The sequence below is a fragment of the Bombina bombina genome, chromosome 7 (genome assembly GCF_027579735.1).
Source record: "Bombina bombina isolate aBomBom1 chromosome 7, aBomBom1.pri, whole genome shotgun sequence".
NCBI classification, from domain to species: domain Eukaryota; kingdom Metazoa; phylum Chordata; class Amphibia; order Anura; family Bombinatoridae; genus Bombina; species Bombina bombina.
Genome location: NC_069505.1, coordinates 468,078,926 through 468,096,559, shown reverse-complemented (window position 1 = coordinate 468,096,559; position 17,634 = coordinate 468,078,926). Strand labels below are relative to the sequence as shown.

Genomic DNA, 17,634 nt, shown 5'->3' with positions numbered 1-17,634 from the left:
AGCTGATGTGGGAAGAGTGGTGGTCCAGGATAAATTCAGAGTAGATTTCTTAGGATTGTTTCGGGCAGAATGTGTACATCCTTGTGACATAATGACTGACTTTTTTTTGGCAAACTGAGGGAGTTCCTGGCTTCTGTTGCTAGTGGGTAATGTCAGCAAGAGTACTTTGTCATATTTTTACGGTGGTAATGGGTGCGAAGAGAACAGCTTAATAGGTAGGTTGCCAAGGATTAGAAGGGAGGGACAAGTGGCGCAGAAGTCTGTCCGTGCCAGGGGCTAACGTGTAGGTGGCCAACTACAAGATTTTTCCTAAAGCTGGGTGCACCAACGATTGAGGGCGTCCCCATTCTTTAGGAGAGCCGCACCGCTTGTAGAGGGGGTTGATAGTCCAGCCACTTCTATTTTTTGTTAATAAAGTTACTCGCCCCTGTTGCTCCCACAACAATAAAGTGGTTGGTGTAGTCATTAGCTTGGGTTTATGCAAGGGCTTCACCTGAACAAGCTAAAAATGTATAACCTTAGGTCTGTTAAAGCACATGCACTGAAATCTCCACCTTTGGTGCAGAATTACAACACAAGATTGTTTGGATTCCTGTAACCTCCTATAGTCAGCCAGAAAACTTTACTACAACGAAACAGGAACAATCACTTTATTGACATAACAGTTAACAGAAATTTTGGCTTTTGCTAGCCCCTGATCACTCGTCCGCAGAGCAGATTTCTAATACAAAACAAATACATAAACCTAAATTATATCAAAAAACAAAACAAAATAGCAGCTGTTTGCGTGATCACAGGTCCTGCTGTTTGCTTCATTACAGGTTTTCGTTTCTTTGGTTAGTGATGACTTGTTCAGGCTCGTTTTCCTCTTTAATAGTGTCCAGTTGGTTTTGTGACACCCATGGGTGAGACAGAATCTGTTCTAAGGTTGGCCGGTCTGCAGGTTTCTTGGAGAGGCACCATCTGATCATGTCTTGACACCCTGCGAGAAAACACGAAAGCTCAGCATAAAACCAATAACCGCAGACAATTACTGCAGTCTAAGTGAACTACACTCTGGCCTCTAGTTATCAAGCTCTGTACGTACCTGCCATCGCCGGCCCCAATACGCCCGCCTAAGCTAGCCTCACATCGCTGCCGCTGACCTGAATACGCTCGCCAAAGTTATTAAAAAAGCTGTCCAAAAGCCGCGCACCAAGTACAGAGTGATGAGCAGCGGACTGTGATAGTTATCACACATCGATCTCGCTGCTCTTCGGCTTTTCTACAGCTTTATTAATACCCCTGTCACTAAGCACTCACACTATACTATACTGTTCTACCCCCTATACCGGCACCCCTGAGCCCGCCGCAACTATAATAAATGTATTAACCCCTAAACCGCCGCTCCCGGACCCCGCCGCCACCTACATTATACCTATTAACCCCTATCCTGCCCCCCCTATACCGCCGCCACCTATAATAAATTTATTAACCCCTATCCTGCCGATTCCGTACCCCGCCGCAACTAAATAAACTGTTTAACCCCTAAACCGCCGCTCCCAGACCCCGCCACCACCTATATTAAACTTATTAACCCCTAATCTGCCCCCCCTACACCGTCGCCACCTATATTAAATTAATTAACCCCTATCCTACCTCCCTATACAGCCGCAACCTATGATAAAATTATTAACCCCTAAACCTAAGTCTAACCCTAACCCTAACACCCCCCTAACTTAAATATTAATTAAATAAATCTAAATAAAATTACTATTATTAACTAAATTATTCCTAGTTAAAACTAAATACTTACCTTTAAAATAAACCCTAATATAGCTACAATCTAACTAATAATTATATTGTAGCTATTTTAGGATTTATTTTTATTTTACAGGCAACTTTGTATTTATTTTAACTAGGTAGAATAGTTATTAGTTATTAACTATTTAATAACTATCTAGTTAAAATAAAGACACATTTACCTGTAAAATAAAAACTAACCTAAGTTACAATTACACCTAACACTACACTATCATTAACTAAATTATTCCTATTTAAAACTAAATACTTACCTGTAAAATAAACCCTAAGATAGCTACAATGTAATTAATAATTACATTGTAGCTATTTTAGGGTTTATATTTATTTTACAGGTAACTTTGTATTTATTTTAACTAGGTAGAATAGTTATTAAATAGTTATTAACTATTTAATAACTACCTAGCTAAAAGAAATACAAAATTACCTGTAAAATAAATCCTAACCTAAGTTACAATTAAACCTAACACTAGACTATCATTAAATAAATTAAATTAATTAACTACAAATACCTACAATTAAATACAATTAAATAAACTAACTAAAGTACAAAAAAATAAAGAAACTAAGTTACAAAAAATAAAAAAAACTAAGTTACAAAAAATAAAAAAAACTAAGTTACAAAAAAATAAAAAAATATTACAAGATTTTTAAGCTAATTACACCTAATCTAAGCCCCCTAATAAAATAACAAAGCCCCCCCCAAAAAAATGCCCTACCCTATTCTAAATTACAAAAGTTAACAGCTCTATTACCAGCCCTTAAAAGGGCCTTTTGCGGGGCATGCCCCAAAGTAATCAGCTCTTTTGCATGTAAAAAAAAATACAACCCCCCCAACATTAAAACCCACCACCCACATACCCCTACTCTAACCCACCCAAACCCCCCTTAAAAAAACCTAACACTAACCCCCTGAAGATTTCCCTACCTTGAGTCGTCTTCAGCCAGCCGACCACCGTTGAAACAGAAGAGGACATCCGCAGCGGCTGAAGTCTTCATCCAAGGGGCGCTGAAGAGGTCTTCCATCCGATAGAAGTCTTCATCCATGCGGCGTCTTCAATCTTCATCCATCCGGAGCGGAGCGGAGCCTTCTTCAAACGAGCCGACGCGGAGCCATCCTCTTCCAACGACGCCTACCCGACTAATGGATATTCCTTTAAGTGACGTCATCCAAGATGGCGTCCCTCGAATTCCGATTGGCTGATAGGATTCTATCAGCCAATCGGAATTAAGGTAGGAAAAATCTGATTGGCTGATGCAATCAGCCAATCAGTTTCAAGTTCAATCCGATTGGCAGATCCAATCAGCCAATCAGATTGAGCTTGCATTCTATTGGCTGTTTCGATCAGCCAATAGAATGCAAACTCAATCAGATTGGCTGATTGCATCAGCCAATCAGATTTTTCCTACCTTAATTCCGATTGGCTGATAGAATCCTATCAGCCAATCGGAATTCGAGGGACGCCATCATGGATGACATCACTTAAAGGAATATCCATTCGTCGGGTAGGCGTCGTTGGAAGAGGATGGCTCCGCGTCGGCTCGTTTGAAGAAGGCTCCGCATGGATGAAGATTGAAGACGCCGCATGGATGAAGACTTCTATCGGATGGAAGACCTCTTCAGCTCCCCTTGGATGATGACTTTGGCCGCTGCGGATGTCCTCTTCTGTTCCATCGGTGGTCGGCTGGCTGAAGACGACTCAAGGTAGGGAAATCTTCAGGGGGTTAGTGTTAGGTTTTTTTAAGGGGGGTTTGGGTGGGTTAGAGTAGGGGTATGTGGGTGGTGGGTTTTAATGTTGGGGGGGTTGTATTTTTTTTTACATGCAAAAGAGCTGATTACTTTTGGGCATGCACAGCAAAAGGCCCTTTTAAGGGCTGGTAATAGAGCTGTTAACTTTTGTAATTTAGAATAGGGTAGGGCATTTTTTTTTGGGGGGGGGGGCTTTGTTATTTTATTAGGGGGCTTAGATTAGGTGTAATTAGCTTAAAAATCTTGTAATATTTTTTTATTTTTTGTAACTTAGTTTTTTTTATTTTTTGTAACTTAGTTTTTTTATTTTTTGTACTTTAGTTAGTTTATTTAATTGTATTTAATTGTAGGTATTTGTAGTTAATTAATTTAATTTATTTAATGATAGTGTAGTGCTAGGTTTAATTGAAACGTAGGTTAGGATTTATTTTACAGGTAAATTTGTATTTCTTTTAGCTAGGCAGTTATTAAATAGTTAATAACTATTTAATAACTATTCTACCTAGTTAAAATAAATACAAAGTTACCTGTAAATTAAATATAAATCCTAAAATAGCTACAATGTAATTATTAATTACATTGTATTTATTTTAACTAGGTAGAATAGCTACACAGTTACCTGTAAAATAAATATAAATCCTAAAATAGCTACAATGTAATTATTAATTACACTGTAGCTATCTTAGGGTTTATTTTACAGGTATTTAGTTTTAAATAGGAATAATTTAGTTAATGATAGTGTAGTGTTAGGTGTAATTGTAACTTAGGTTAGTTTTTATTTTACAGGTAAATTTGTCTTTATTTTAACTAGGTAGCTATTAAATAGTTAATAACTATTTAATAGCTTTTATACCCAGTTAAAATAAATAGAAATTTGCCTGTAAAATAAAAATAAATCCTAAAATAGCTACAATATAATTATTAGTAAGATTGTAGCTATATTAGGGTTTATTTTAAAGGTAAGTATTTAGTTTTAAATAGGATTTATTTAGTTAATAAGAATAATATTTATTTAGATGTATTTAATTAATATTTAAGTTAGGGGGGGATGTTAGGGTTAGACTTAGGTTTAGGGGTTAATAATTTTATTATAGTGGCGGCAGTGTAGGGGGGGCAGGATAGGGGTTTATAAATTTATTATAGGTGGCGGCGGTGTAGGGGGGGCAGGATAGGGGTTAATACATTTATTATAGGTGGCGGCAGTGTGTGGGGGGCAGGATAGGGGTTAATAGGTATTATGTAGGTGGCGACGGGGTCCTGGAGCGGCGGTTTATGGGTTAGCATATTTATTATAGTTGCGGCGGGGTCCTGGAGCGGCGGTTTAGGGGTTAACATATTTATTATAGTTGCGGTGGGGTCCGGGAGCGGCGGTTTAGGGGTTAACATATTTATTATAGTTGCGGTGGGGTCCGGGAGCGGTGGTTTAGGGGTTAACATATTTATTATAGTTGCGGCGGGGTCCGGGAGCGGCGGTTTAGGGGTTAACATATTTATTATAGTTGCGGCGGGGTCTGGGAGCGGCGTTTTAGGGGTTAACATGTTTAATATAAGTGGCGGCGGTGTAGGGGGCAGATTAGGGGTGTTAACACTCGGGGTACATGTTAGGGTGTTAGGTGTACACACTTTCCATAGGAATCAATTGGATGTTGGGCAGCAGCGAACATGAGCTTTCGCTATGGTCAGACTCCCATTGATTCCTATGGGATCCGCCACCTCCAGGGCAGCGGATTGAAAACCAGGTACTCTGGGCCGGAAAAGTGCCGAGCGTACCTGCTAGTTTTTTGATAACTCCCAAAAGTAGTCAGATTGTGCCGAACTTGCTTTCGGAACATCTGGAGTGATGTAAGAATCGATCTGTGTCGGACTGAGTCCGGCGGATCGTTGCTTACGTCACTATATTCTACTTTTGCCGGGCTGTAGTGCTTGATAACTTAGGCGAATCAGCCTCGCCACAAATACGCTGCGGAATTCCAGCGTATTTGAGGTTGACGGCTTGATAACTAGAGGCCTCAGTGTCCTTAATACCCCACTAGATTCAATAAAGGTATTAAAAATTACAGACTGAAATATGCTCCAAAGCTCACATGTGAATCAGATATTCTTGTGTTGAAAACCTAAGCTTTGATCTTGTGTGAGCTGCTACTAATAACGACTATTTAAAATTCTAGGTTAGCCTCATTTTTGAAAGCCCAGGAAGTAGTAACATATCTAGTAGAGTGGGCTGTAAGACATTTTGGATGAGACTTACCTGCCTAAAGTAAGCTTTAAGAATTCAAGACTTTAACCACAATGCTAAAGTGACAGCCTTTTGGCCTTTATGAGGACCTGAAAAATTAATGAAAAGACACTCGGCTAGATTTAGAGTTTTGCGTCCAAAGGAGTGCGTTAGCTACGTGTTCCCCCCCCCCCGCACCTTTTAAATAACGCTGGTATTGAGAGTTCTCTGAAGGGCTGCGTTAGGCTCCAAAAAGGGGGCGTAGAGCATAATTTACCGCCACTTCAACTCTCAATACCAGCGTTGCTTACGGTAGCGGCCAGTTTGAAAAACGTGCTCGTGCACGATTCCCCCATAGGAAACAATGGGGCAGTTTGAGCTGAAAAAAAACGAACACCTGCAAAAAAGCAGCGTTCAGCTCCTAACGCAGCCCCATTGTTTCCTATGGGGAAACACATCCTAAGTCTGCACCTAACACCCTAACATGTACCCTGAGTCTAAACACCCCTAACCTTACACTTATTAACCCCTAATCTGCCACCCCCGCTATCGCTGACCCCTGCATTTTATTATTAACCCCTAATCTGCCGCTCCGTACACCGCCGCCACCTACATTATCCCTATAAACCCCTAATCTGCTGCCCCCAACGTCGCAGACAACTACATAATATTTATTAACCCCTAATCTGCCCCCCCCAACGTCGCCGCTACTTTACCTACACTTATTAACCCCTAATCTTCCGACCGGACCTCGCCGCCACTATAATAAATGTATTAACCCCTAAAGCTAAGTCTAACCCTAATACCAACACCCCCCAAGTAAAATATCATTTTTATCTAACGAAATAAATTAACTCTTATTAAATAAATTATTCCTATTTAAAGCTAAATACTTACCTGTAAAATAAACCCTAATATAGCTACAATATAATGAATAATTATATTGTAGCTATTTTAGGATTTATATTTATTTTACAGGCAACTTTGTATTCATTTTAACTAGGTACAATAGCTATTAAATAGTTAATAACTATTTAATAGCTACCTAGTTAAAATAATTACAAAATTACCTGTAAAATAAATCCTAACCTAAGTTACAATTAAACCTAACACTACACTATCAATAAATAAATTAACTAAACTACCTACAATTAAATCAACTAAACTAAATTACAAAAACAAACACTAAATTACAAAAAATAAAAAAAGAATACAAGAATTTGAAACTAATTACACCTACTCTAAGCCCCCTAAAATAATAACAAAACCCCCCAAAATAAAAAATGCCCTACCTTATTCTAAAATAAAAAGTTAACAGCTCTATTACCTTACCAGCCCTTAAAAGGGCCTTTTGCGGGGCATACCCCAAAGAAAACAGCTCTTTTGCCTGTAAAAAAAACATACAATACCCCCCAACATTACAACCCACCCCCCACATACCCCTAATCTAACCCACCCAAACCCCCCTTAAAAAAACCTAACACTAAGCCCCTGAAGATCTTCCTACCTTATCTTCACCCAGCCGGTATCACCGATCCGTCCAGAAGAGGGTCCGAAGTCTTCATCCTATCCAGGCAGAAGAGCTCCTCCAGAGGGTCCGAAGTCTTCATCCTATCCGGGCAGAAGAGGACATCCGGACCAGCAGACATCTTCATCCAGGCGGCATCTTCTATCTTCTTCCATCCGGCGCGGAGCGGGACCATCTTGAAGCAGCCGACGCGGAGCCATCCTTCTTCACCGACGGACTAACGACGAATGAAGGTTCCTTTAAATGACATCATCCAAGATGGCGTCCCTCGAATTCCGATTGGCTGATAGGATTCTATCAGCCAATCGGAACTAAGGTAGGAAAAATCTGATTGGCTGATTGAATCAGCCAATCAGATTCAAGTTTAATCCGATTGGCTGATTGGATCAGCCAATCAGATTGAGCTCACATTCTATTGGCTGTTCCGATCAGCCAATAGAATGTGAGCTTAATCTGATTGGCTGATTGGATCAGCCAATCAGATTGAACTTGAATCTGATTGGCTGATTCAATCAGCCAATCAGATTTTTCCTACCTTAATTCCGATTGGCTGATAAAATCCTATCAGCCAATCGGAATTTGAGGGACGCCATCTTGGATAACGTCATTTAAAGGAACCTTAATTCGTCGTTAGTCCGTCGGTGAAGAAGGATGGCTCCGCGTCGGCTGCTTCAAGATGGTCCCGCTCCGCGCCGGATGGAAGAAGATAGAAGATGCCATCTGGATGAAGATGTCTGCCGGTCCGGATGTCCTCTTCTGCCCGGATAGGATGAAGACTTAGGACCCTCTGGAGGAGCTCTTCTGCCCGGATAGGATGAAGACTTCGGACCCTCTTCTGGACGGATCGGTGATACCCGGCTGGGTGAAGATAAGGTAGGAAGATCTTCAGGGGCTTAGTTTTAGGTTTTTTAAGGGGGGTTTGGGTGGGGTATTGTATGTTTTTTTTACAGGCAAAAGAGCTGTTTTCTTTGGGGCATGCCCTGCAAAAGGCCCTTTTAAGGGCTGGTAAGGTAATAGAGCTGTTAACTTTTTATTTTAGAATAGGGTAGGGCATTTTTTATTTTGGGGGGCTTTGTTATTTTTTTAGGGGGCTTAGAGTAGGTGTAATTAGTTTAAAATTCTTGTATTCTTTTTTTATTTTTTGTAATTTAGTGTTTTTTTTTTGTAATTTAGTTTAGTTGATTTAATTGTAGGTAATTGTAGGTAGTTTAGTTAATTTATTTATTGATAGTGTAGTGTTAGGTTTAATTGTAACTTAGGTTAGGATTTATTTTACAGGTAATTTTGTAATTATTTTAACTAGGTAGCTATTAAATAGTTATTAACTATTTAATAGCTATTGTACCTAGTTAAAATAAATACAATGTTGCCTGTAAAATAAATATAAATCCTAAAATAGCTACAATATAATTATTCGTTATATTGTAGCTATATTAGGGTTTATTTTACAGGTAAGTATTTAGCTTTAAATAGGAATAATTTATTTAATAAGAGTTAATTTATTTCGTTAGATAAAAATTATATTTAACTTGGGGGGTGTTAGTGTTAGACTTAGCTTTAGGGGTTAATACATTTATTAGAGTAGCGGCAAGGTTCGGTCTGCAGATTAGGGGTTAATAAGTGTAGGTAGGTAGCGGCGATGTTGGGAGGGGCAGATTAGGGGTTGTTAAATATTATGTAGGTATTGGCGATATTAGGGGCAGCAGAATAGGGGTACATAGGGATAATGTAGGTGGCGGCGGTGTGCGGTCGGCAGGTTAGGGTAGTGGCGGCGATGTGGGGGGACCTCAGTTTAGGGGTACATAGGTAGTTTATGGGTGCACAGTAGTTAAGAGCTTTATGAGTTTTATAGAGCACAGTAGTTAAGAGCTTTATGAACCGGCGTTAGCCCATAAAGCTCTTAACTCCTGACTTTTTTCTGCGGCTGGAGTTTTGTCGTTAGAGTTCTAACGCTCACTTCAGCCAAGACTCTAAATACCGGCGTTAGGAAGATCCCATTGAAAAGATAGGATACGCAATTGGCGTACGGGGATCTGCGGTATGGAAAAGTCGCGGCTGGAAAGTGAGCGTTAGAAGTGGAGAGTGGGACTTGTATTACATGGCTTAAACATGGTGCACATAGATTTTTCGCAGAAAATAAAAAGCAAGTTAGCTATATTATGTTGTATATTTCATTTTTATCTCTATATCTATTAGTGCAACAAGTTTGGGGCAAAACTATATGTAGAAATAATATTGTCCGCTTGCTTTGTAATGAGAGACAAACTTGTAGCATAATCTATCAGTAGTAATGTCTTTTTCATGTTTATCCCTATATCTACTAGTGCACCAAATGTGTAGCAATGATATTGTTTGATTTAGAAAGGGTATACAATTTTAATAGCGTTTCTAATTTACTTTTATTATGTAATATATTTAATTCTCTTGCAGCATCGAACATAAGCTTTCTGTGTTTTTAGACTCCCATTGATTTCTATGGCATACACGACCTCAAGGGTGGCGGATTGAAAACTAGGTACGCTGAGTTGGAAAAGATGCAAGTGTAAATGTAGAATTTTTGATAACTTCATGAGAGCTTTAAATAGTGTTGAATTAGAGGATGAATGAACATGATTCTGCTCGAATACCACGGTTTTCAACTTGCATCGATCTGCGTCGGATTAAGATTGCAGGATCGTATTTTACGTCACAAATTTCAACATTTGCCGATCTTGACGCCTTGATAACTACGGCGGATCAATCTCGCGACAACTATGACGCGGAATTCCGGCGTAATTTCAGTTGACACTTTGATAAATAGTCCCCTTAAAGGGACCCTGAACCCAAAGTTTTTCTTTCGTGATTCAGATAGAGCATAAAATTTTAAGCAACTTTCTAATTTACTCCTATTATCAAATTTTCTTCATTCTCTTGGTATCTTTATTTGAAATGCAAGAATGTAAGTTTAGATGTTGGACCATTTTTGGTGAACATCCTGGGTTGTCCTTGCTGATTGGTGGACAAATCCATCCACCAATAAAAAAGTGCTGTCCAGTGGTCTGAACCAAAAAAAACTTAGATGCCTTGTTTTTCAAATAAAGATAGCGAGAGAACGGAGAAAAATTAATAATAGGAGTAAATTAGAAAGTTGCTTAAAATTGCATGCTCTTTCTGAATCACGAAAGAAAAAATTTGGGTTCAGTGTCCCTTTACGGTCTAGAACATGCATTGGTTGAAAAGGAGGTACTTGCAGAACTCTTAAGAACCAAATTTAGGCCTAGATTTGGAGTTTGGCGGTAGAAGGGCTGTTAACGCTCCGCGGGCTTTTTTCTGGCCGCACCATAAAATTAACTCTGGTATCGAGAGTTCAAAAAAATGCTGCGTTAGGCTCCAAAAAAGGAGCGTAGAGCATTTTTACCGCAAATGCAACTCTCGATACCAGAGTTGCTTACGGACGCGGCCAGCCTCAAAAACGTGCTTGTGCACGATTCTCCCATAGGAAACAATGGGGCAGTTTGAGCTGAAAAAAAACCTAACACCTGCAAAAAACCAGCGTTCAGCTCCTAACGCAGCCCCATTGTTTCCTATGGGGAAACACTTCCTACGTCTGCACCTAACACCCTAACATGTACCCCGAGTCTAAACACCCCTAACCTTACACTTATTAACCCCTAATCTGCCGCCCCCGCTATCGCTGACACCTGCATTATATTATTAACCCCTAATCTGCCGCTCCGTAAACCGCCGTAATTTACATTATCCCTATGTACCCCTAATCTGCTGCCCCTAACACCGCCGACCCCTATATTATATTTATTAACCCCTAATCTGCCCCCCTCAACGTCGCCGACACCTGCCTACACTTATTAACCCCTAATCTGCCGAGCGGACCGCACCGCTACTATAATAAATGTATTAACCCCTAACCCGCCTCACTAACCCTATCATAAATAGTATTAACCCCTAATCTGCCCTCCCTAACATCGCCGACACCTACCTTCAATTATTAACCCCTAATCTGACGACCGGAGCTCATCGCTACTATAATAAATGGATTAACCCCTAAAGCTAAGTCTAACCCTAACACTAACACCCCCCTAAATTAAATATAATTTTAATCTAACGAAATTAATTAACTCTTATTAAATAAATTATTCCTATTTAAAGCTAAATACTTACCTGTAAAATAAATCCTAATATAGCTACAATATAAATTATAATTATATTGTAGCTATTTTAGGATTAATATTTATTTTACAGGTAACTTTGTAATTATTTTAACCAGGTACAATAGCTATTAAATAGTTAAGAACTATTTAATAGTTACCTAGTTAAAATAATAACAAATTTACCTGTAAAATAAATCCTAACCTAAGTTATAATTAAACCTAACACTACCCTATCAATAAATTAATTAAATAAACTACCTACAATTACCTACAATTAACCTAACACTACACTATCAATAAATAAATTAAATACAATTGCTACAAATAACTACAATTACATAAACTAACTAAAGTACAAAAAATAAAAAAGAACTAAGTTACAAAAAATAAAAAAATATTTACCAACATTAGAAAAATATTACAATTTTAAACTAATTACACCTACTCTAAGCCCCCTAATAAAATAACAAAGACCCCCAAAATAAAAAATTCCCTACCCTATTCTAAATTAATAAATGTAAAAGCTCTTTTACCTTACCAGCCCTGAACAGGGCCCTTTGCGGGGCATGCCCCAAGAAAATCAGCTCTTTTGCCTGTAAAAAAAAACCATACAATACCCCCCCCCAACATTACAACCCACCACCCACATACCCCTAATCTAACCCAAACCCCCCTTAAATAAACCTAACACTAAGCCCCTGAAGATCTTCCTACCTTGTCTTCACCATACCAGGTTCACCGATCCGTCCTGGCATCCGGTGCTGAAGAGGTCCAGAAGAGGCTCCAAAGTCTTCCTCCTATCCGGCAAGAAGAGGACATCCGGACCGGCAAACATCTTCTCCAAGCGGCATCTTCGATCTTCTTCCATCCGGTGCGGAGCGGGTCCATCTTGAAGCAGCCGACGCGGATCCATCCTCTTCTTCCGTTGTCTCCCGACGAATGACGGTTCCTTTAAGGGACGTCATCCAAGATGGCGTCCCTCGAATTCCGATTGGCTGATAGGATTCTATCAGCCAATCGGAATTAAGGTAGGAATATTCTGATTGGCTGATGGAATCAGCCAATCAGAATCAAGTTCAATCCGATTGGCTGATCCAATCAGCCAATCAGATTGAGCTCGCATTCTATTGGCTGATCGGAACAGCCAATAGAATGCGAGCTCAATCTGATTGGCTGATTGGATCAGCCAATCGGATTGAACTTGATTCTGATTGGCTGATTCCATCAGCCAATCAGAATATTCCTACCTTAATTCCGATTGGCTGATAGAATCCTATCAGCCAATCGGAATTCGAGGGACGCCATCTTGGATGACGTCCCTTAAAGGAACCATCATTCTTCAGTTGGACGTCGCCGGAAGAAGATGGGTCCGTGGTGGAGGTCTTCAGGATGGAGCCGGTCGTCATCGGATGAAGATAGAAGATGCCGCTTGGATCAAGATGTTTGCCGGTCCGGATGTCCTCTTCTTGCCGGATAGGAGGAAGACTTTGGAGCCTCTTCTGGACCTCTTCAGCACCGGATGCCAGGACGGATCGGTGATACCTGGATGGTGAAGACAAGGTAGGAAGATCTTCAGGGGCTTAGTGTTAGGTTTATTTAAGGGGGGTTTGGGTTAGATTAGGGGTATGTGGGTGGTGGGTTGTAATGTTGGGGGGGGGTATTGTATGTTTTTTTTTACAGGCAAAAGAGCTGATTTTCTTGGGGCATGCCCCGCAAAGGGCCCTGTTCAGGGCTGGTAAGGTAAAAGAGCTTTTACATTTATTAATTTAGAATAGGGTAGGGAATTTTTTATTTTGGGGGTCTTTGTTATTTTATTAGGGGGCTTAGAGTAGGTGTAATTAGTTTAAAATTGTTGTAATATTTTTCTAATGTTGGTAAATATTTTTTTATTTTTTGTAACTTAGTTCTTTTTTATTTTTTGTACTTTAGTTAGTTTATGTAATTGTAGTTATTTGTAGCAATTGTATTTAATTTATTTATTGATAGTGTAGTGTTAGGTTAATTGTAGGTAATTGTAGGTAGTTTATTTAATTAATTTATTGATAGGGTAGTGTTAGGTTTAATTATAACTTAGGTTAGGATTTATTTTACAGGTAAATTTGTTATTATTTTAACTAGGTAACTATTAAATAGTTCTTAACTATTTAATAGCTATTGTACCTGGTTAAAATAATTACAAAGTTACCTGTAAAATAAATATTAATCCTAAAATAGCTACAATATAATTATAATTTATATTGTAGCTATATTAGGATTTATTTTACAGGTAAGTATTTAGCTTTAAATAGGAATAATTTATTTAATAAGAGTTAATTAATTTCGTTAGATTAAAATTATATTTAACTTAGGGGGGTGTTAGTGTTAGGGTTAGACTTAGCTTTAGGGGTTAATCCATTTATTATAGTAGCGATGAGCTCCGGTCGTCAGATTAGGGGTTAATAATTGAAGGTAGGTGTCGGCGATGTTAGGGAGGGCAGATTAGGGGTTAATACTATTTATGATAGGGTTAGTGAGGCGGGTTAGGGGTTAATACATTTATTATAGTAGCGCTCAGGTCCGGTCGGCAGATTAGGGGTTAATAAGTGTAGGCAGGTGTCGGCGACGTTGAGGGGGGCAGATTAGGGGTTAATAAATATAATATAGGGGTCGGCGGTGTTAGGGGCAGCAGATTAGGGGTACATAAGGATAACGTAGGTGGCGGCGCTTTGCGGTCGGCAGATTAGGGGTTAATTATTGTAAGTAGCTGGCGGCGACGTTGTGGGGGGCAGGTTAGGGGTTAATAAATATAATACAGGGGTCGGCGGGGTTAGGGGCAGCAGATTAGGGGTACATAAGTATAACGTAGTTGGCGGTCGGCAGATTAGGGGTTAAAAAATTTTAATCGAGTGGCGGCGATGTGGGGGGACCTCGGTTAAGGGGTACATAGGTAGTTTATGGGTGTTAGTGTACTTTAGAGTACAGTAGTTAAGAGCTTTATGAACCGGCGTTAGCCCAGAAAGCTCTTAACTCCTGCTATTTTCCTGCGGCTGGAGTTTTGTCGTTAGAGCTCTAACGCTCACTTCAGAAACGACTCTAAATACCGGCGTTAGAAAGATCCCATTGAAAAGATAGGATACGCAATTGACGTAAGGGGATCTGCGGTATGGAAAAGTCGCGGCTGAAAAGTGAGCGTTAGACCCTTTAATCACTGACTCCAAATACCGGCGGTAGCCTAAAACCAGCGTTAGGAGCCTCTAACGCTGGTTTTCACGGCTACCGCCGAACTCTAAATCTAGCCGTTTATTTCCAAGGAGGATAATTAGTCTTTATTACAGGACGAATTCAAAACAGTGCCTGAACAAAATTTTGAATGTGAAAAGAAAATGTATGCTTACCTGATAAATGTGTTTCATCCTTACTTGTGGGATATTCACCTCCTGGTCAGCAGGTGGAGGCAAAGAGCACCACAGCAGAGCTGTTAAATAGCTCCTCCCTTCCCTCCCACTCCAATGTACAGAAAGTGTATGAGCGATCAGCACATACCAGCTCCAACACTGTGCAAGCTGCAGGGATAGAGACAGCTCCCAATCACAGTATAAACAAGCAGACAGCAGCAGCACCAGTGAAAATAATCCGTTATTTAGGACAAAAGAGAAAGAAAACACAATGTTTCGGGGCTCAACCCTTAGTCATGTGTACAATTCTTTTTTCAGTTTTTCATCATCAGAGGTAAGGATACAGAGCATGACGGCATGGGATATCAATTCACATTATATTTCTCATAAATTATTAATGATAGCTCCCTATCACCACCTCTTCTAGGTCTTTGTATCCTCTCTATTCTGTTCTGGCTGGGATTGCTGTTTCATTAATAATTTATGAGAAATATAATGTATAATGTGAATTGATATCCAATGCCGTCATGCTCTATATCCTTACCTCTGATGATGAAATGTAGTTTAAAACTGTGAAATATAGGCCTGACCATTTGTAATGATATATTGTGTAATTTAATGAATTTAACGCTAGGTGGCGATATAGAGTGATTTTCTTGCAAGCTAGATAAGGGTAAGTATTTGTACAATTTGTACTTCTGGGAATGTAATGGCAGTGGTATGCCAATAGATGGCAATGTGTGATAAATGTGGTGATTGTTTCACTTGTGAATACTTCCACCTGAAAGGTATAAATATAATGATCTTCCCTCCCACTCCAGTCAATCGACCAAAGTTAGGAAGAGAAAGGAAAAGCCAAGGTGCAGAGGTGTCTGAAGTTAACAAAAAATAACAACCCGTCTTAAAAGAACAGGGTGGACCGTGGACTCATTGTGTCTTTTCTTTTCTTTTTAAAGACCCAATGAGTCCACGGGTCATCATCATTACTTATGGGATACAATACCCAAGCTAGAGGACACAGATGATACGGGAGGGACAAGACAGGGAACCTAAACGGAAAGCACCACTGCTTGAAAAACCTTTCTCCCAAAAGCAGCCTCAGCCGAGGCAAAAGTATCAAATTTGTAAGATTTAGAAAAAGTGTGAAGAGAGGACCAAGTTGCAGCCTTGCAAATCTGTTCTACAGAAGCTTCATTTTTGAATGCCCATGAAGAAGCAACAGCCCTAGTGGAATGAGCCGTAACCCTCTCAGGAGGCTGCTGTCCAGCAGTCTCATATGCAAAGCGGACGATACTCTTAAGCCAAAAAGAAAGAGAGGTAGCCGTAGCTTTCTGCCCTTAAGTTTTCCAGAGAAAATTACAAACAAAGAAGAGTACTGACGAAAGTCCTTAGTCGCTTTTAAATAAAATTTTAAAGCACGGACCACATCCAAATTGTGCAGAAGACGTTCTTTTGAGAAGAAGGATTAGGACACAAGGAAGGAACAACAATCTCCTGATTAATGTTCCTGTCTGAAACAACCTTAGGAAGAAAACCTAGTTTAGTCCGCAAAACTACCTTATTTGAATGAAAAATAAGGTAAGGCGAAAAGTATTGCAACGCCAAGAGCTCAGACACTCTACGAGCTGAAGAAATAGCAACAAGAAATAAAACTTTCCAAGATAACAACTTAATATCTAAGGAATGCATAGGCTCAAACGGAGCCCTTTGAAGAACTTTAAGAACTAAATTCAAACTCCATGGAGGAGTAACTGGTTTGAACACAGGCCTGATCCTAACCAAGGCCTGACAAAATGATTGCACATCTGGGACATCAGCCAGGCGTTTAGAGAACTTGTCGACAAACCCTTCTCCAAACCTTCTTGGAGAAAAGACAAAATTCTCGGAATCCTAACTCTACTCCATGAGTAGCCCTTGGATTCACACCAATAAAGATATTTTCGTCATATCTTTTGGTAAATCTTTCTAGTTACAGGCTTACGAGCCTGAATCATGGTCTCTATGACTGAATCAGAAAAACCTTGCTTGGATAGGATTAACCGTTTAATCTCCAAGCAGTCAGCTTCAGAGAAACTAGATTTGGGTGAAGGAAGGGCCCTTGAATGAGAAGGTCCTTCCTCAACGGAAGTTTACAAGTTGGTGGGGATGACATGTCCACCAGATCTGCATACCAAATCCTGCGAGGCCAAGTAGGAGCAATGAGGATCACCGGTGACCTCTCCTGCTTGATTCGAGCAATGACCCGAGGAAGAAGCGCAAATGGAGGGAATAGGTATGCAAGATTGAAGGACCAAGGAACTGCCAGAGCATCTATCAGTTCCGCCTGGGGATCCCTGGACCTCGACCCGTATCTCGGGAGCTTGGCATTCTGACGAGATGCCATGAGATCCAACTACGGCTGACCCCATTTGAGAATCAGGTTGGAGAACACCTCCAGATGGAGTTCCCACTCTCCCGGATGAAAAGTCTGCCTGCTCAGAAAGTCCGCTTCCCAGTTGTCCACCCCTGGGATGTGGATCACTGACAGATGGCAAGAGTGGGCCTCTGCCCACTGAATTATCTTGGCTACCTCGGTCATCGCTAAGGAACTCCTCGTTCCTCCCTGATGGTTGATGTAAGCCCCTGTAGTTATGTTGTCCGACTGGAATCTGATGAACTGGGCTGAAGCCAACTGAGGCCAGGCCAGAAGAGCATTGAAGATCGCTCTCAGTTCCAGGATGTTGATAGGAAGAACAGACTCTGCCTGAGTCCACACTCCCTGAGCCTTTAGGGAATCCCTGACAGCTCCCCACCCTAAAAGGCTGGCGTCTGTTGTCACA

General features: G+C 40.2%; 1 protein-coding gene across 1 annotated transcript in view; it reads right to left on the bottom strand.

Moving 5' to 3' along the window:
* Nucleotides 1-636: 636 nt before the first annotated feature.
* LOC128636444 (serine/threonine-protein kinase pim-1-like) overlaps nt 637-17,634 on the bottom strand; it is a 160,307-nt gene continuing 143,309 nt past the window's right edge. Inside the window, exon 6 of the mRNA XM_053689458.1 lies at nt 637-982. Coding sequence (XP_053545433.1) covers nt 816-982 — 167 coding nt within the window. The 3' untranslated portion in view covers nt 637-815. The remainder of the gene's footprint in view (nt 983-17,634) is intronic.